General features: G+C 41.2%; 3 protein-coding genes across 3 annotated transcripts; 2 read left to right on the forward strand and 1 right to left on the reverse strand.

The window, feature by feature from the left end:
* Positions 1-990: 990 nt before the first annotated feature.
* On the forward strand, positions 991-4,819 carry slc35a1 (solute carrier family 35 member A1). The gene is made up of 8 exons (XM_034580271.1): positions 991-1,190; positions 1,442-1,622; positions 2,214-2,373; positions 2,880-3,032; positions 3,130-3,196; positions 3,393-3,569; positions 3,659-3,793; positions 4,058-4,819. The coding sequence occupies exons 1-8, from the start codon at positions 1,181-1,183 to the stop codon at positions 4,183-4,185; spliced, it is 1,011 nt and encodes a 336-aa protein (XP_034436162.1). The 5' UTR covers positions 991-1,180; the 3' UTR covers positions 4,186-4,819.
* A 342-nt stretch (positions 4,820-5,161) lies between these two features.
* On the reverse strand, positions 5,162-12,097 carry rars2 (arginyl-tRNA synthetase 2, mitochondrial). Its single transcript, XM_034580269.1, has 20 exons — positions 11,930-12,097; positions 11,698-11,771; positions 11,127-11,229; positions 10,639-10,722; positions 10,451-10,551; positions 10,267-10,322; positions 9,830-9,913; positions 9,463-9,539; positions 9,223-9,381; positions 9,000-9,106; positions 8,737-8,832; positions 8,479-8,539; positions 8,100-8,176; positions 7,242-7,366; positions 6,862-6,929; positions 6,656-6,765; positions 5,969-6,064; positions 5,794-5,868; positions 5,426-5,489; positions 5,162-5,340 (listed from the first exon to the last, which is right to left on the reverse strand). Exons 1-20 carry the CDS (start codon positions 11,963-11,965, stop codon positions 5,254-5,256), a joined length of 1,740 nt encoding a protein of 579 aa, XP_034436160.1. The 5' UTR covers positions 11,966-12,097; the 3' UTR covers positions 5,162-5,253.
* Positions 12,098-13,116: 1,019 nt separating this feature from the next.
* Positions 13,117-20,845, forward strand: tram2 (translocation associated membrane protein 2). The gene is made up of 11 exons (XM_034580197.1): positions 13,117-13,340; positions 15,725-15,788; positions 15,993-16,102; positions 16,837-16,953; positions 17,047-17,105; positions 17,489-17,573; positions 17,756-17,826; positions 17,976-18,080; positions 18,549-18,692; positions 19,213-19,370; positions 20,078-20,845. Exons 1-11 carry the CDS (start codon positions 13,221-13,223, stop codon positions 20,152-20,154), a joined length of 1,110 nt encoding a protein of 369 aa, XP_034436088.1. The 5' UTR covers positions 13,117-13,220; the 3' UTR covers positions 20,155-20,845.
* The last annotated feature ends 5 nt before the right edge of the window (positions 20,846-20,850 follow it).

The raw sequence follows: 20,850 nt of genomic DNA on the forward strand, positions 1-20,850 counted from the left end.
GGCAGCCCCCTCAGCCCCTCTCTGCCAGCGTCCTTGAATATAATGCATCTCTTCTGGAGAACTGTGCTGCCCCCCTGTGGTCATTATTGAGAGCTGCATCAAGTGGACCACACTGGGGAGTTGACAACACGAACAACAGAGAAAACGTTTTATTCAGCTGAACTTTATTCGGACCTTTGTGATGGAAACCCACAGAGTTCCTGCAAAGGTTCCTCCTGGGGAAAGTTCCTGAGATGGAGATGCAGATGATGTTACTCAGAAAGCCAACGTTAAAAGCTGAGGCCCCTAGGAGCCATTCCTCAGTCCCCGGTGAGGACCAAAGGTGACCGGGCCCAAACTCTGTATCTTATTTTTAATCTCTCATTTTTATTGGTTTGCTTTCTCCGGACTTGGGGTCTGAATTTGGCTTTTTATTTGTATTAATTTACTTTAGATCTAGTTCTGACCCTACCAACAATATTAAACAATATGTTTTATTTAGATTTTTACTCTTTTTTCATCTGTCTCTAATTTTATTCTTGTCTTTGTGATCTGATGTTGTGTGACCCTCAAGTTACTTTTACTAATTACCTGTTGTTTGCTCTTTTATTTGTTTCCCATATTTTCCCTTAGAAACATATTTTCAACAACTTGTAACTGTGTTTTGAAAAATGTAATTTGGCTGTATCCATTTTTTGTAACTTTAGTTCTCCGTGGCCTCTCTCCATTGGGTCTAATGTTAATTTTGAGAGGAAATAACAAGATATAGTCCGAAGGTCCACATTTTCTAACTCGCTCCCGCGGTCACATTTTTTTACTCTAACTAATAAAAACTTAATCAAACTGGATCATGTTATAAACATGCAGCTTTTATAAATGTCTCTCAAGCACAAGGCACACATTCAAAATTTCTCTGCGGGAGGAATTATTATTATTATTTATATTTGTCAAACGGGCCCCGGATTTGTCTGCTACGCCACTGAAAGGGGAGGGGCTGTGGCGTCACCGGACATTGTTGACCCGCGGTGCATGCTGGGTGATGTAGGCAGACCCCGTTTAGTCCATCTCCGGTCTCCTCGCGTCCTCGGCGGCGGACTCACCTCGGACCAGCCCCGCGTGCATGTGGAGGTTCTAACGCCATGTAAGCAGGAGCAGGACAACCGACCCCTTCTCCCTGCAGGACGGACACTCAACAGACACAATGGCCGTCGGTGAGTTTTACCTGCGGCTACATGCTAGCATTAGGAGCTAGCTTAGAGTGAAGCAACAACGGTGGCAACAAAAACGACTTTAAATGAAATACAATGTCTCCAATCTGCTGGTTACACGTCACTGACACATGTCGGTGATGTGTGAGTGTTGTTAAATGAGTAAAGATGGAGCCTGTCGTCGGTTCCGCTCTGAAACATGGAGGATGACTCCCGTTAGCTGCTCGTCAGTGACTCTCCCCTGTTTCCTCCAGAGAACGTGAGCGTGGTGTTCAAGCTGTACTGCCTGACGGTGATGACCCTGGTGGCGGCCACGTACACGGTGGTGCTGCGGTACACGAGGACCATCTCCTCCGGGGACCTGTACTTCTCCACCACCGCGGTGTGCATCACCGAGGTCATTAAACTCGTGCTGAGTCTGGGCATGTTGACAAAGTAAGAGTCCGTCAGCTTCACTCTAAACGTGGGGAAACGAACACAATGTACAGGACGTGGGGTCCACGTGGAAACTATTGTTATTGTTGTCAATACTGATCAATCTGCAAACTGGTGGTTAATCGATTAATCATCTGGGGTATGAACTAGAGCCTGATCAATTGGGGGTTTTGGGGTTATACTGTAGTTAGGGACTAATACATGTTCAATACCAATATTCATGTGACCTTTATTTAAACTCTGGGACAAACTGATTGTAGATACCTCATTTACAATACAGACAACTGAAGAAGATAAAGAAAACATTCAGAGAAAACATAAATAAACACTCACATTTGTCAAGTAGGACTTAAGATAGATACAAAATTTGATTTGAATTTGAAAAAATTGAGGAAAATGTTTGAAAAAACGGCCAAAAAAGATTCTAGATGTTTTTGTCGTCCACTTTGAAACACGTAAAAAACTCGGCAGGGAATCTAAACTGTTTAAAACACTACAAACGTTTGTTAATTAAATTAATTTCAATTTAAGTTGGTCACCATTTCCTCTTCTCCTCCTCTTATTGGTCTGTTTTCATGTCTTCTCTCCCAGAGAGACCGGAAGCCTCAGCCGGCTGAAGAACGCCCTCGTGGAACACGTGATCTACAGCCCCAAGGAGCTGCTGAAGCTGAGCGTGCCCTCGGTCGTGTACGGAGTTCAGAACAACATGGCCTTTCTGGCCCTGAGCAACCTCGACGCAGCAGTTTATCAGGTAGCATTTTGGATGATGTTCAAATTAAAGTACAGTGTTCATCACAATGGAGAATCTGAAACAAGAGAATATTTGAAGTTTTTTCTGCAAAGATTATGCGAATATCAAAATAATTGATTTGTTTTGTGTTGACGACAAATCGTTTCAGCTCTAAAGGTGAAATGTCGAAAAATTGTGTTGTTAAATTTCTTACATTTTCCAACAAAAGTCTGAAACCTATGATATTTCAACTTAAAATAGAGAAAAGCAGAAAATCCTGACAAATCTGGAACCACAACCATAACCACTTTGATCCTTTGGGACATTTTACACCGTACTAATATACAATGATGTTTTTCACCAAATCTTTTACACTTGATTTTAGTGTAGAATGCCTCATATGTGGCGCTTATGTTGAAAAGTCAACAGCTACATGGTGTCTACAGGAGATGCTCGGCCCTCCTGCCCTTTTTATAAATAGGGAAAAACACATAGTTGTTTGACTCCAGCTGTGTTTTTCTGTTTAGGTGACCTATCAGCTGAAGATCCCGTGCACGGCCTTGTGCACAGTCCTCATGCTGAACCGCTCTCTCAGCCGGCTGCAGTGGTTCTCTGTCTTCATGCTCTGCGGAGGCGTCACACTCGTACAGTGGAGGCCGGTTGAAGCCACTAAAGTCCAGGTACGGGTGACATATCATCGTCTGTCATGTGACGACCCCCGTCATGGATCCTGCTTTTTATTACCTGGTGGCTCATGTCTATGTTTCCCCCCCCCAGATCGAGCAAAATCCTTTAGTTGGCTTCATCGCCATCGCCATTGCTGTCATCTGCTCTGGATTTGCAGGTAACGATGACTCTTCCTTTTATATTGATTTAGTAACTGCACATAAAACTAATCATTGCAGTCACTTAAACAACACTGAGCCTGAGTTTTCACAAGGGACTGTGTGATGTGCATTCAAACATGAAACTGATAAAAACTTATGTCAATTCACATCACAAGTTGCTGGTTCTAACTTGTGTTCCCCCTCTGATTTAAGGTGTTTACTTTGAGAAGGTGCTGAAGAGCTCCGACACGTCTCTGTGGGTGAGGAACATACAGATGTACTTGTCGGGCATTGTGGTCACACTGATGGGAGTTTTCATGAAGGACGGTGAAAACGTCCTGGAAAAAGGCTTCTTTTTCGGTTACACACCCTGGGTGTACTTTGTAGTGTGTAAGTACGATAAAAGCGGAGAACGCTTTCTATTTATTTACATGTTTTTCACAATTGTTCGGTTGACACTGTTCCGTCTGTGCTGTCAGTGCTGGCCAGTGTGGGAGGCCTGTACACGTCGGTGGTGGTGAAGTACACGGACAACATCATGAAAGGCTTCTCCGCTGCGGCCGCCATCGTTATCTCCACTGTTGCATCCGTCATCCTGTTTGGCCTGAAGATAAGTAAGTTAACCACATTGTTGACAGACTGACGGTTGAGATTTTTTTTATTGTTTTTCCGGTCCAGCCTGTTCTGAGATGAGGGCGTGTGTGTTTAGTGCATATTTTTTGATAATGAAACTATAAAAAACTTGACGTGTTATCTGATTTGAGGAACATTTTTTGGATCTGCGCCGCCATGTTTCCTGGAAACGTGTGGAATTCCAGCAGATCCCATTCTACAACTGTCTTATTCAATTCTATTCTCTTTCTCCCGCTCTTGTGCAGCAATCACATTTGCCTCTGGTGCCTTACTCGTGTGCGTCTCCATCTACCTGTATGGACTTCCAAAGCAAGACACGTCCAAGCTGAGCCAGAAGGACACAGAGTCCAAACAGAAACTGATCACTGTGTGAGTCACTGAGCTGCAGCAGCAGGACCAGGTGTGCTGGACGGTATGTGGAAGTCAAGAAGCTCCCGCCCTGGAGGGATCAGGGAGCCGATCCAGCTGTTTTCCAAATGAACACTCGGTTGGACTCGCTCCGTTTTCAGTTCATCACGTCGACGACAGCTGTCGTTCCACTTCCATGTTTCGATCCAGCTCACCAGAAATCGTAGTTTTTTTAAAATCAAATTCATGTTAGGTTATTTTTTGAAGTTTGTAAATAATGTGAAGCAATCAGTGAAACCTTGTTTTCATCTTCAACCACGCTGGAGTGACATGATTCAACTATATCCACGTTTACTTTGGGGCCTCCATGTATTTTATCAGAGGCGTTTAAATATCACACCTCCTTCTCACGGAGTTATTATTTTAGTCGGTTTTAAACCGTTCCGTGTTAGTCTCTTATGCTCATAACCACATAGTGCTGATTCTCAACGTGCCCAAACCACAGGAGAACAAACATGGACAGGAGGAGGATGAGCAGGTTGCATGTGTGATGTTTAATATCTTCACTGTCTCGTATCTTTCGTATCAGATCTGTGTTGGATTCTGCTTTGTTTTAAAGCTTTCATTAAATTTCAATGGAAATATGTTAGAAACAAATAGTGCCTCTGAACCTTTTGTCAATATACAAATGATCTAACTGGGTTTCTTAAGAGTGGGTGTTCAATAAAAACTCTTATCTCCCTTAAACAGGATATCACTTTATCAATGATTCATTTATATTCAGTGTTCCTGTTGATAAGAACAAAGCTGTTACTGTATAAAAAAGCTTCAGGAGAAACTAACTGAGCTTCTTGCACCAGTCGGAGCTCTGGCATCTACATCAACTGTGAATTACATCACTCAGCTCTTGTTTTTACAGATGTGGATAATGGTCTGTAGAAAAACTCAGTTACTTGGTCACAATCTCAGTGAGAGAAAAAGGAACCTGAATTCAAGTTTAAAAAATGCTCTTATTTTTAATATGTAATGCTCTTATTTACAGTACAGTTTATCTACAGCCACTTGCAGCAGTCAAATAACATTGGTTAAGGTTTCACATTTTATCAACCGGTGTGATGCCGAGGATCCTCATCCCGTTGGCCAGGACTGAGCAGGATCTGCTGAACAGCCGTAATCGCGCCTATTGACATTGAACAAATAAACGTTAGATGATGGTGCATTTAAAGAAATAAACATTGTATGTACATAAGGATTTCTCTGTCTACCTGTGCAACTTCCTGAGGGCTTCCCTTCACCGGCAGCTCCCTGTGTGCCGTGGCGATCAGGTGGCTGGAAGAGAGGGAAAAGGAAAAATATGAATACGCCTGACTACACAGTTGAATTCACACGTGTGCATGTTAATATGGAAGCTAAATGCATTTACTTGAGAGAAACCTATCCTTTGTTTAGAATAAAAAAAAAATTGTCTCAGAATTCAGAGAAAACTTTCTTAAAAAAATCTGGTCAGTTTTTCCAGATCAAAAATATAATACATTTTCAGGAGAACAGGGCGAAACATTGATTTCCTAAGTGAAAGCTTTACCCTTCAATTATTCTTCCATAGGTAAACACAGTCTGAAATCCTGTTCCTTACCACAGCTTTAATAAGAAGTTGACAAGGTGTTTGGGTTGGAGATCCTGGGCCGACTGATACAACACCTCGTCATAACTGCAAACAAAACGAAGACCTAATGGTTTTTAACTGGCACAAATATTTGTAAAAGGTGCAGAGGAATTAGGGGATGTTGGGGGTTGAGTGGTTTGCTTACCGAAGGAGGTGCTGCAGGATGGTGACACTCGACTGCTCGAGGAGAAGAGACGGATCGAACGTCGCAGCATCTATTTCTTCATTCCTCCGTATTAAACTGCAGTAAAAGAAAACAATTAAAATGTTCAATAACCATCTCACGAGTCTTGTTGGCTTCGGACAGGTTCAATCCATCATGCTAATGTGTCTGGTTTCAGTGGGTTTGGATTTTTAAATATGGAATTCCTGCAAGAGTGATATTGCGTTTTTCAAAACTGCAAACAAACATAAAAAAAACTCTGAAAGAGAACTAGCAACTGAAATCAGCCAGTGGAGTGTTTAAAATAAACTTTACTTGATGATTTGTACTTTCTACCTCTTTACGCTTTTAAGGAAAATATCTTTACCTGTTACTTTGCACTTGGGTTTATTATCTGACAGTTTAAGTTCATAGTTACTTTGCACATTCAAATGTTACATGCAAAACATACCATCAGTTTAGAAAATATAAAGCGTTACAGATTAAACGCTGCAGCAGCATGATATATTTATATCTTGTTTATATTTAACGATAAATTCAACATTTGGGTTTTTTTAATGACGTTTTCCAAGCTAAATGATGAATGAATAATGAAAATAGTAATTTGCTGCACAACAGAATGCAAATATTCCTGTGGTCGTGTTTTATTCTTTTCAGCGGCGAACAGACCTGCAGAGTCGAGCATGTGTGTATTGGAGGAAGACGCCCGTGTCTCCCTGTGCCTGCAGCATCCTGTCCCAGTCGAACTTGTAGTCTGAGTTCAGGGGACCTTTAAAGTCCTGAAACACAGAAATGAGAAAGAAATAAAGTCTCTGTCTCTCATCAGATTACAGAGTCATAAAGTAGTTGATGGTGAAAGTTTAAAGGTGATTTACCTGAACTATCAATGCACTGATTCCCACTTTCTCTGCCGTGTCCTCTGGGTCGTCCAGTTCCTTTGTTGCTGTGGAAACAACGAGAACTGTTGTCACTCTATTTACTTCATGACATCATTCACAAATATATAAATCCATCTTTAAGTTTGAGGTGTTGCAGTTAAATGTAGTGAAGTCAATGGAAAATCTGCACAAAATAATGTGTTAGAGTTATTACTATGATATACTAATGTTAAAATGCTTCCTGTAGCCCCTTTAAACACTTAAATACTTCGACACTCAAGCCTGGATTACTTGTACTGGGACTCATGCAAACAGATTTTTACCACTCGTGTATCATGTATAGAAATAAATCCCTTAATGTATTTGGCAGACTTTACTTTTTGATTGGCTCATGTTGTGTAACATCCTGGTCCGAGCTTCGTCCAGCACGTCCTCCAGAAACACCACCTCACCGGTCCTGGTCTTCATCCCCCGCACCAGGCCGAAGGAAACGTGCTGACAGCTGCAAGCAGGAAGTACACACGTTACTCGAGACACACACACAATACAACACTGTAACAATACTTCATTAAAAGTAGAAATGGTATTATTACTGATGTATAAGGAAACTTTAAGTTGAAACTGACTGAGGAGTGATTTTACGTCATTCATACACTGCTTGGTACTTTGATCTATACCAAATTATAATGTTTCATAAGTTTATTATATACATTGTGAATTATATATACATTTTTCTTTTAATCTTCAAAGTATCCACAGCTGTCAGATAAAAGTAGTTAAGTAAAAACTAGAAGATGTTAGAAATGTAGTGTAGTAGAGTGTAGAGCATGTAGAGTCTCTTACAAAATAAACAAACCATCTATAAAATGTATATAAAATAGTCAAGTAAAGCACAAACTGATCCAAACTGTATTTACTGAGTGAAAATGTTTCACCATCCAGGATGTGGTGTGACGAGTGTTTCTTATTAAAACATTGTTCTGTGGTGGGTGGAGTACGGATTCAATTATTACGAAATCCAAAGGAATTCCCTTTTCATTCCATTCTTAGTTTCTGCTCCGGCAGTTATAAAGACAGTGCACATAGTTTTGTTAGTAAGAAAAGTTTTCCCAGTATTTCAATATTAGATTGTTAAGTTTCTTTCTTTATAAAGTTACTGTGTATTTCCATCAGTGTGATAAGTAAATTATAAAATATATTTTACAAAACTGTGTGTGTGGTGTCTCTCCTGCTACCTCTCCGCCCAAGGATGACCCATGGCGAGCAGAATCTGGAACAACTGCTGGAAGTGAGTCGCTTGACTTTTATCCGTCTGACAAAAGAAAAAGAAAAAGAAATACAGGCACAGCAGTGATTCGAGTGTAAAAGCAAACCAGCAAGAAACTCCAGTAACAATAATAATCTAAATTCAAGAGGAAAAGGGAGTTGAACAAATCTTCACTTGGATGATATGTTTTCTACTTTTGATTGTATGAACTACTCATTACTTACATCTGCAGTGAAAAGTAGTAGTTTTTGTTGCGGATGAATGTGTTTATTACTTTGTATGAAGTTGTCTTTAAATCAAAGGGCAGCGGTGAACAAGTGAAAAGGTGAATGAGTCAGTGTCCTCACCACATAAATCATCTCATCAAAGTGGTACTTCTGTTTTCGGTCAACAGCTGCAGCCAAATCTCTGGAATGGAGCAAACGCAAAAGAGGTTAACGTTGCATGGTTGTCTGTGTTTGGATAATTGACAGTAAAGAGATAAACCAATAGTTCAGACCAGAATTTCGGTTTTATGATATGTATTTATGATTTAACCTTCTCCAGGCCTGAAAAACTATTCTGTAAAATTCTCCATTTTGTTGTGACTTGTGACTCGCACTGACCTGGTGATGTAGAGAGTGGTGCCGTCGCTGCGGAGCACTGTGCAGACGCTGCTCCCGTCTCCATCAGGGGAGAGATCCACTACACCAGTTCCCTTCCTGTAATACATACAGTGTGATGATACAACTCCCATAGGTGCTGGGTGCATATTCTTGTAAACAATACTAGAAGAAAAATAAGGTTTACATTAGACTATTTTCTTGCTAACAAACAAACACTTCTGGCACCATTTACTGATCAGAAACCATCACATACTGTCACATACTCTGAGGTTTTCAACAGGCCTCGACTCCGCAGCTGCTGCACCACTTCCTGGGCCTGACCTTGGTGCTCGGACTCCCCGGAGTAAATATCAAAGTGGACGCCTAAACGCTGCAAAGATCAGATTTCAGTTTGTGAAATGTTAGAATTATGTTTTGTTTCATTTCTCCCATCAAGTGTGTATTTTGGAGATTTAACTCTTTACAGTGCCGTGCGACTGGTTGTACCTTGTAAATGTGTTGATACTCGCTCACTGTGATGTCTCTGAACTGTTGCCATAGCGACACGGCCTGGCTCTCATGCTGCTCCAGCTGTCTAAAGAAGTCTCTGGCGTTCTGCCTCATGTCCTCATTCCGCTCTGCTTCCTTGTTCACTTGAACATACACCTGAAAAAAGACACGTCACTTGTGAAGTACGCACCATACTTTAGATCACAGGATTCAGATCTTGCACACATACAAACTCACCTCGAACAAATGCTGCAGTGGATTCTGTTTTAATTTCTCCTGAGATCCAAACTGACCGAACCCAGCGCCGAGCAAACCTGAAATCCAAGAGGAAACACTAACATCTGGGACGTTATGATACTGGTTCAATGTTTTAATATGTTGGATTTAGAGAAAGGGGGAAGCCAGATTTATTTTTAAACTTTCTTTATCTTTGTGAGATGTTTTTTTTTGTTATTGACATTTTCACCCTTTTCCAGGGGAATGATAAATGGGTCATGAATTAGAAAAAATCAGACACATTGAGGGAACTGATATTTATGAGCTTTTCAAATTTGTGCCACTTGATAGAATCTAAGGGATTATTGGGCCTTGGTGAGCTACTCACCAAACTGCATTCCCCAGTCGCCAAGGTAGTTCATTCGAATGACGTTGTTTCCGAGGGTTTGCTTTAGGTTGGCGATGAAGTTACCTGGAGAGGGAGTTCATTTCTTTGCTAATTATTCAAAGTCATCAGATCAAAATGGGAGTTCACTGTAGAACACAAGATTATTTGTCGTAATATTCTTTCATTTAGGGTTTCAATTAATTTGTTTTTCGAATTTATGACCAATTAATATACAAGTAGCAGACTTTTCACTGTTGAAAAAAGAAGCTTTGCTGCCCCCTGATGGTCAAACAATAGATCGGCTGACACATATGTTTCTGCAATGACCTAATATTGGCTGATTTATCAATCAAGCTCTAGTTCAGATCAACTCACTTCACACACATATGGATCAATATCAGCTACTTTGGCTTTAGTTACTGAATAAATTAACTCACCAATAATTGTTGACCGCAAGTGTCCAGCATGGAATTTTTTGGCAATATTAGGAGAGCTGCAACATACAAACACAACCTGTGTCCGTTAAAATGTTTATAAAAATATTCATTCTTATATAAAAGGTGAAGACATATGAAGTGAAGATATACAAAAGAAAAAGAAAATAGACAAAGACAAACATACCTGTATTCCACTAATGTTGTTCCTCTCTTGAGATTATTTAAAAGTTCACTATTTAACCCAAACTTCGTATCGTCCTGATTTTCTAACGGCTCCAACATTTTCTAAAACAAATAAAGCAGAAAGATTATAGAAACAACAGAAACAATAAAGACTATTCTCCAGCACTGTGGAAATGTCGGCTCACACACCTCCACAAAAAGCTTGCGATTGACTGTGAAGTTGATCAGTCCTCGATCAGCAGAGATGTTTTCCACCACGCTGTCCTGCTTCAGCTGAAACACACAACAAGAACCACAACTTAAAAACAACACTTTGTCTAATCTGTGACCTTTAAAGAGCCAAGACTGTGAAACCTTGTGTGAACACTACATTACACAGGTATATATATAGACACAAAAGCTGAAATAATAATAATACATTTGTTGATCGACAGAATATTAATGTGCAATAATGTACGAATACAAGCAAAGACACTTTCCTCGCCTTAACATCATTATACATTGCATTTATTTTGTGTGGAGGATTTGACAAAAGGTAGACATATCCATTAATTAAAGAAAAGAGAGGGAATATTGGATGAAATGCGTGTGTTTCCTTTGAGTAGGTTTACAAAAGTGTAGAGACGTAGTAATGCTGCTTCTGCCCATTTCCATAATTCCTGTGAGATCTATCTTACCTGAGCGGCCAAGTTTTCCGCCTGCAGCTGAACGTCTCCGCTGGACGGCAATACTCCATTGGCTCGCAGAGTGTTGATGGACAGTTTAAAGTCGGCCGTCTTCCTGAGGAGAACAAGATCAACAAGCTTTAATAAACTGGTGAGAGGACAAAATAAAACACTGCATTTTTCATTATGGTGTTTCAAAAACAAATATAAGAGGATATGTATTGATCAAAAACTATCTAATTTTATCTAACTATCTATTTAATCTATCTAATACAGAATTTGCACTAAAAGTTTGTTAATTTCCTTAAAGATGTTGAACAATATTTCTAAGTTTAAGAACAAAGATGCTATTAAAACCTACAGCATATGTAATGGCATATGTTTGTTTTATTTTGTAATATTCTTTAAAAGATGTTGAACAATAAGTAAGTCAGATTACTAAATATAATATAAATAATAACCCATTAAATGCTTGTTTATTTCTTTGAATCATAACACCAACCCCAGGATCTTGTTGTGAACTTTCCCTGCACATGACGTGTTTCTCTCTTTGATAAAGAACAGATAAATAAAGACACTTAACTGTTTCTTAAAGACAGGAACAGCTGACAGGGCTGGAGAGAACAAGTCCTCATGCTGCTGCAGGGTCCTGCTCAGCTGCACGCACATAAACACACACACACGCACGCACACGCGCACGAAGTCAATGACAGAACGAGGTTCAACACTATTCTTGTTTTGATCTGTGTCCAGGGTCACAGGCATGTTAGCATTAGCACGTTAGCATTATCATTGTAGACGTTCAGCCTCGTTACCTTCGCTGCGATTCTTCTCCTGAAGTAGTTCGCCATGTTTCCTACAAAGTGCGAACGCGACGTTTTAATCCTCGTTCGGAAACATGAAGTAAAATCCACTCATGTTGTGCTCGCAGGGTGTAGGGACGTGTGGCTAATGTACTTCCGCCCAGCAGCAGCGATTCCGGTCAGCTCGTCCAATCACAACCTTTGTTGCCAGTAACGTCACCGACTCAGGAAAAAAATGGATTTCCCGGGGTTTGTCCTACGACGCGGGTTCAACATATCCCGGATATGTTCCTGAGATCCGGATAAACTTAACCCAACAATCACAGCCAGGCTCAGTGGTCACATGACGCTGCTTATCAACAAGTTGAGATAACTCAGGTTCAAGATCTGAGCACGTGCACAGGAAAGGGGCGGGGTTTACTGCGTGTGACCAATCACAGAGCTGGTTTGACTGACAGCAGAGCCTCATATTTCACAACGAGGATCAAAGTGTTATATTAAGAAATCAGAGCAACAAACACTTCATCCAGAATAAAATATACAGAGATGAAATGTTTTATTTAATCACAAAACCGCACAATCTCCACATTGGCTTTTGTCTTATTCCCAAAACAAGAAGAGAAGATAAAATACATATTTATTAAATATATTTATTATTTATATGTTTAACTTTTTAAATGTTAAGTTTCAATGCTGTGAACACAACAAACCAATTCGGTTCACGTAGAAATGTCAGAGATGATTGTGTTTTATGATCACATAAAATCAAAGTAGTGCAAGCAGAACGTGTTTCTGCTGACCTCTAGTGGTTGAAGTTGACGTTGCTTTGCAGCAGTAGGAATGTTCTCCTGAAGGATGGAGGTTGCTACAGACTCATAGTTTCAACTAAAAAGTTAAAAGTAAAAGGCATTTTCTGAAAGACTCGAACTGAGCATAACAATAAATCAACTTTCTGGGAAACAAACAGAAGAAAATGTGGAATGTACACGAAAAATATGACCATTAAATAAATAAATGTATCAATGAATAAGTAAATGTAGAAAGACCGAAATAAATGAATGAATGAAGAAATATACATTTTCATTACAAGCTGTATGTATTCCTTCATGTATTTATTTCCACCTGTATCATTCGTGCACTTCACAGGAACACATCTCACACAGAAGGTATTTAGGGCACTGGCCCTTTAAGAGGACGCGCGTGCGCACGGCGTAGAGAAAGTTAACTCCTGAACTTCGCAGCTCGAGATTTTCTTGGTGAGATTAATAAAGAAGCAGCAGGAAAAGACGCTGCGGCGGCGGACATGGCTTTCCGCAGGAGGAACAAGAGCTACCCCTTCTTCAGCCAGGAGTTCCTCATCCAGAACCACGCGGACATCGTGTTCACTCTGGTCATTTTCATTCTCATTGGACTGATGTTCGAGGTGAGCCCAACTTCTTCTTCCTCTTCTTCTTCCTCTTCTTCTTCTTCTTCTCCTTCTTCTCCTCCATCGGGTCACTCAGATGTTTTCAGAGGTTTTCGAACTCCTCCTGCTCCTTCACACGCGAAACCAGGTCAGTGAGGAACCAGAGGGCTTTTGGGTTTGGTTTGTGAAAAAGTTCACTTTGGAAGAAATGTGCATCAGTGCTGTCGGACATGTTTAATGCTTCCTCACTTTTTATCCACCAAGTAAAGTTGAGAATGGGAGGATTGAGGCTGAGTGAGAGAGAGAGAGAGGCTGCAGGAAACTTCAGGGTTCAACCTGGAACTTTACTTTTCTACTTTCTTGTGTTGTTTGTTTATGGTTTAACCTCAATGGACGTTTCTTGAATCCATGCATAGTTGTTTAAAACCTCTTTTCTCAGCACATACATCCTCTAACGCTTCATGATGTAACTTCCTTCTCTCTTTGAATCACCTGTTTTACCCTCGCTCTTCCTCCACTTTCCAGTAAAGTCAATCCGCTGCAGCAATTTTTTTTTTGCATCCAAATTGTGTCAGAAACCACGTACAGCCGGGTTTAGGTAGGACGGGAATTTCAAATTAAAAGCCTCGCTGTGGTTAAATTGGAGTTGTAGCACACGTCCGTGATTTAGGGTTTTATTTTGAAAGGGCAAATCGGAAAGGGTGTGGTTATGGTCGCTAGCTCGACTCTGGTAGTTAACTGCCACGTCTCAATCTCTGAGCTGCTGCTGGAGGCTCAGCTGATACTCACACATACATACATATATATGCATATATACACATTCTATACACACACACATACATATACACATACATATATACACATTATATATATACACACATACACACACATTCTATATACACACATACATACATACACACACACATTCTATATGCACACATATATACACAAATATATACATATATACACATTGTATATAGACAAATATATGCACATTCTATACACACACACTCACACACACATATATATATAAACAAACATATACCTACACACACAGACATATACACATTTTATATACATACACACACACACACACACACACACACATATATATATACACATATCGACACACATACATACATCGATATACATTTACATATACACACTCATATACATACATGCACCAGCGCACATAGACACACACGTGTGTGTGTATATATATATATATGTATATGTGTACACACACACACACACACACTGTCTGACTCAATCCGGTGTTTGAATCAACAGTTTCACATACGTGTGAACAGAAACCTTCAGGCTCCACAGTCTCACTTCAGAGCCTGAAGTGAGACTGGTAGTGATCACACAGCTGCTCGGCTGAAACGAATACGAAGGAGGGGATTTCCTTCATTTTTCTTGGTTTGGGGGAGAAGAAGCTGCAGCTGGTTTTCAGTCTGACGTTTTGGTGTTGACAGTTCAAGCGTGTGGCCGCGGTGCTCAAGGGACGACTGGTGACTGTGGTGCTCAAACAGGGACCAGGCCACCAACAGGGTCCCATGTGGTTCTGATGCAGTGGTGTGTGTGTGTGTGTATATGTGTATATATATATATATATATACTATATATTACAGAAAGCTATCCAAGGCAAAAAGTTGTAAATCAAAATAAAAATCGACATTTGGAAAAGAGACGGGGCACAAAAGTTGTAATGAAGAAACTATGATGCTTGTAGTATTGAAACCATTAAATGACAGATCCCTAACAAGTTTGTAAATTTTTTAAAACAGCTTAAATAATGAATCCCCCTAAATAAAATATGCAGATCATTTTCTCACTCCAGCCTATTTAATGTGAGATCTGTGGATTTAAGACTGTTTTACAGGCAAATGAAGAAGAAATCAAATCTTTAAAAAGTCTTTGCCAATTTCCTTTTGAAAACCTTCAACAGTCCCAGAAATGATCTGAGAAGTGAAACTTTGCTGAGCTTCTCACGGTTCACTGCCACATTCGACCCTTTGAGACGAGGCCACAGGGCGACGCCGCTTTACTTCGAGAGTTTGAGGAAACACGCTCTAATGCCTCGTGTCTTCGAGGGGGATACTTCACATGAAATATTTTGGAAGCTCTGTCACAGCCTCCACATCCCAGGTCCACACAAGCTGCATCATGCTGACATATTTTTTAGCGGCACCCCTCAGGGAGTTCACCTCCCAGTGGCTAATTACAATACCAGGGGATGAGGAGGAGGATTGACTGACAGTATTACAAACATTATATATTCTGATAAGCTTGGATTCTTAATGTCTGTCCCCCCACACACACACACACATACACACATGCATGGGACCTGTTGCGGTCTTACTCGTACGCTGCTGATTACCATCTCGTCTCATTTGCAGGCTACAGCGAAGACGGCCATACTGTTCATTCAGCCTCAGTACAATGTCACCACACTGTCACCAGGTACGCACTGCAATTTAACACTTTATTATTCAGTTCATTCCCAGCAGATGATCTATTTGGCCTCAGTTTCACTCCTGCATGTTGCCATTATTCTGTTTACTGCTGTCAAAGTGCGATTACAAACACGCCTCACGTTGCACCAGGATGTTTCACACGCCTCTGACTGCAAACATGCTGTGTGTGTGTTTGTGTGTGTGTGTTTAGAGGGAGAGGTGACGCTGTACCACTACGGATGGAAGGACTCTGCCACCATCCTTTTCTACTTCTTCATCGCCATCATACTCCATGCCGTAGTGCAGGAGTATCTTCTGGATGTAAGTACGTGGTCAGTGTGCTGCATTGCATCGAGGAATCAGAGGAGTCGTACAGATCGCACACACTCATGGATATTAGTCCCCAAATATGCCTGTTTTTCTTTATTCAAGATCCATAAATGAGTTCCCCGGGAAATCTGTGAAAAAGTAGGAACAAATACATTGTCCAAGAAAGTTTTCCTTTGTCTGGATCAGCAAAATTCAACAGGATCTCTGCTGGCCCGAGTTTCAAGCTTCCCCCAAGTTTCATGCAAATCTGTTTTGTAGTTTTTGTGTAAACAGACAAATAAACAAATGCACAGGACATATGAAGACAAAGTGAACACGAACACCAGGAAATGAGTCGTTTCCCTCTTACGGTGTTTCATACAAATGCAATTAAGATAATACAAGACTCACTTAAAACCGAAGAAAATTCTTGAACCTTATTGGGCATCGCACCAGGAGCAGTATGAGCAATGTGCCCTGTGAGTACAGAGACAGGAAGAGACGGTAGCATTTGATCCATCCGACTAAACAAGCCCCTGTGTCATTGTGTAGAAATAGGCCAGTAGGTTTTATTTTAGCTCCATCACTATGGTTTCCAGAGAGTCTTGAAAGGAACACCTCTTCAGCGACAGCCACAAATAGCACCTGCAGTCCAAGTTATTTGTATCGCTGCGGCTCTTCCTCCAGTTCGGACCCGATCCAGCCGCATTTACGTGATCTGTCGTTTTTTGTTGTCCGCGCTGCAGAAGGTGAACCGCCGTCTCCACCTCTCCAAGAGCAAGAACACCAAGTTCAACGAGTCGGGTCAACTGTGTGTGTTTCACCTGGTGTCCAGCGTATGGAGCCTTTACGTTCTCGTAACAGTAAGTGAGATTTTACTCGTATTGTTAAGGATATGTGATTGTTTAAACTCTGAGCAGACACAGTGATGACGTGTCTCTAATGTCTCCACACAGGAAGGATATGTCCTGCATCCCAGCAGCCTTTGGGAGAACTATCCCCATGTACACCTCAGGTATGACCCATGTGTTCCTCTACCACTGTCAGTGTCATATTAGCAAAATAACATGGTTTGTAGATTATGTTTTTTTTCTCATCAAAATACATATAACGTACAGTAACATACTTTTAGATGTTTCACTAATGAATCACTACAAAGTGAACCCACACAACTTGAATTTTGGGACCACGAGGCCTCAGTAGCTTTGGTCGACCTCCGTTAGTTTGTGTCTTATCATCAATTCCTCTGTAGCAGATTAAACTAAAGGCAGCAACTTTTTGTGCTGGATTGTTTGGCATTTAACCAGTTTCTATAAAGATTTATATTCTTGTCAGTTGCCTTTTAACTTCTGCTGCTTTCTCCCTCTCTCTCTATCTCCGTCTGTATCTGTGGTCCAGGTTTCAGGTGAAGTTTTTCTACCTCACTCAGCTGGCCTACTGGCTCCATGCCCTGCCGGAGCTCTACTTCCAGAAAGTACGGAAGGTCAGTGAGGGGATCCTGGGAACTGGAGGAGTTAAGGGAGTGTGACCAGAGAACATGAGTGTGTGTGTGTGTGTGGCTGTGTCGGTCTGTGTGTGTCCCACATTTGTGTGATTTGGATGGAGAATGAGAAACAACAAAAGGCTTGTACGTTTCGTGAATAAACACAGTTTTTGTTTTTTCAGGAGGAGATTTCCCGCCAGCTGCAGTACATCTGCCTGTATCTGCTGCACATCTCTGCAGCCTATTTGTTAAAGTAAGCATCCGACGGAAGGACTTTATTTTAAAATCCTGTAAACTCAAAGTCCGGCCAAGAAATACTTCTACACTTGTTTTTCCAAAATGAGTTTCTCAGCTCCTCCTTGCTCCTCGGCCCTGACTGCCTCGCTCTTGTTTCCTGTGTAGTTTGAGTCGTGTGGGTCTGGTCCTGCTCTTCCTCCAGTACGTGTCAGAACTGGGCTTCCACATCGCCAGACTCTTCTATTTCACTGATGAGAACCATCAGAAAATGTAAGTAACCTCAACACTGTCACTTTTTTCCAAAAATCCAGGTCTAATAAATTTGACATGACACAGAATCAGTATGAATTGATTTGAATACAACCCCCGGGCACAAGTGAGATGAGGTTGAATACTTGAGGTTGCTCTGCTTGTCTGTGGTGCCTCCTCTGCTGCCTCACTTGTGTTGAAAGCAAACACACAATCCCTACTGCGGGTTTTATTTTTCCACTGTAACTCAACCCTCAGAATAAAATACTTGAACTACAGACTGTTGATATTTCCTTATCACAAACACTGAACTCTTCAACCTCTCGAAGAAATTGTCCTCCCCAAGCAGCTGTATCACATGTTTTTAGTGTTTTCCACCTTTAACAGTGCATTTTATTGTTGCCTTGTTTGGTTTGAGGGTCGTCAGAGTTGATTATCTCAGCACCTTAAATCTTTTATTGATTGTGTCTCTGTGTGTGGTGTTTTCAGGTTTGACCTGTGGGCGGTCAGCTTTGTGTTTACACGGATGGCCACTCTGACCCTGATGTTCCTGGCAGTTGGCTTTGGTTTGGCTCGTGCTGAGAGCCAGGGGCTGGACTGGGAGATGGGAAACTTCAACACTGTGCTGATTAGGTAAAGCCACAACGTGGGCAGACAGAAAAACACTGTGTCCTACATTTGTGGATAATGATTCATTTTGTGGCACAGCCGTTACTTTTTACAGCTGTCATAACAACTAAATGGCAAAAAAACACCTATAAAAGAAAGTGTTGACGTTTTTGTGTTATTTTATCGTTTTACAACATAAAAACAACACAATTTGAAGCTTAGGGACAGAAAATATATGATCTCCACGAACCATTAAATTAGGTTTAATAAGTCATTATTATGATGTGATATTCAGAACATTGATTATGGAAATCTCTTAAACTGTAACTCTTAAACTTAAAGGGTTCAAACAGTGGTCTAGATCTAACCGTGTTACCAGGAGTCGGCTACTGTAAAACCCTGAGAAATTAAGGAATTCAGACCTTGATCCAATAACACATGTCAAGGCAAGAGAGTAATTTCATTAATGTGCAATGTCAGGCCCATTTCCCCCCCAAACCCCACACACAATTGCGCTAATCTTCTTGCCTTGGGGCCCCGACAGGATGACTGTTCTACTGCTGGTGTGTTTGACCCAATCCTGGCTACTCTGGAAGTTTATCCGCTTCCAGCTGAGGCGCTGGAGGGAGTTCAGACACGAACAGGCCGTCCGCAAGAAGGCAGCCCCAAAACAACCCCTACGGACAGTGAAGAGAGACTCACGTGAGTACAGGCACCTGGTCAAACATGTTTCATCACACACTGATGAACTCACATGATGAATAGCTGCAGTGGAGGCAAGGGGACAGCCGTTTCACAACATTAGTTTTCAGGAATGTGATTTGTCACGATTCCTTCTTAAAGCAACACTGTGTAACTTTCTGAGCAACAGCGCCCCCTGCAGCCAGCGGAGCTCTGACTGCCTAGTCCCACTCACTGAACTGAAGCACAACCGAATGGTGGATATTACCCATAATCCCCGGCTTCCTGAACCAGAAGAAGAACTGCTGCTGTAACAAATCCACCAAACTCTGTTAAGAATGCTTCATATTTTAAAAGTTAACTGCTGAATATTGGAGATAAATGCTGGTTTTGAATGATTTCAAAGTCTTTTTAACTGATCTACAGTTCATCTTTACTCTATAACTTGCTGGACCTGATTCTGACAATTAAAGCTGCGACTATGAGTCAGTTACACACTTTACACAGGACATCATACCTGCTCAAAAGGTTACATAGAACAAGAACAGAGTGGGAATGAAAGCGACACCATCCTCTCTGTTCCAAGTTAGTGAACCATCAAACTAATTATGAAGCCGCTGTTTTAAGGGGAAAAAGTTGCATAACGATGCTTTAAAACACAGTTTTTGTCCAGATCACAGTATATGTTCTGCATTAACACCCTCTCGCCTCACTTCTCTCTCTGCTAGTTGGTCACCATGAAAACGGAGTTCTTAAAGCGGAGAACGGAGCCTCTCCTCGGACCAAAAAACTCAAATCCACCTAAGAAAACGCACAGACTGGCCTGAACAGCAGCCTTAGCCCAGGCTAAGGTTTTCTCAACAGCAAAACAGGGGAACTGGTGGCCGGTGGCCACGGGGCTCCTGGTTGACTACGTCCTGAGATGTTACAGGGACTCAGTCGCTTGAATGCTGGAAAATGGAAACCAAGGAAATCTCTTTGAGCCCAAAAGACATTTACTCTTCTCATCATATCAGTATTTTCATACATCCACGCAGCCTGCTCCCCCTTCCTAAGGAACACCACTGTGTGCATAAAAGTGAATGCAGTAAATGGCACACAAGTTACTGTGTGTGTCAGTGATGAATGTGTCCGTGCATTTCCTCATACATAAGTACTGTATTGGTTGTAGTGTTTGCAGCTCTTCCCATTGAGCCGGCTTTGCTTGTTTTCTGGTCTGATCCATTGGAGCAGAATGAATTGTTACTGATGATATGCTATGATATGAGCTTACTGTATGCCGGCTGTAGCGTTATCCCTTAACCAAGCCAAGAGAAGGGATTCTGGCCAAACAATGATGTTCACCTATAGGCTCCTCCCAATGATTTACATCTGTCACTGGTCACTTAATAGATATGTATCGAGTATGTATGTTGGATATTACCGCATGCCATTCCATGTTTGTTTTTTTTGTTTATTACTTTATTAAATAATGCAATTTTCTCAAATAAGATAAAGACTT

Source organism: Hippoglossus hippoglossus, chromosome 24 (assembly GCF_009819705.1).
Source record: "Hippoglossus hippoglossus isolate fHipHip1 chromosome 24, fHipHip1.pri, whole genome shotgun sequence".
NCBI classification, from domain to species: Eukaryota; Metazoa; Chordata; class Actinopteri; order Pleuronectiformes; family Pleuronectidae; genus Hippoglossus; species Hippoglossus hippoglossus.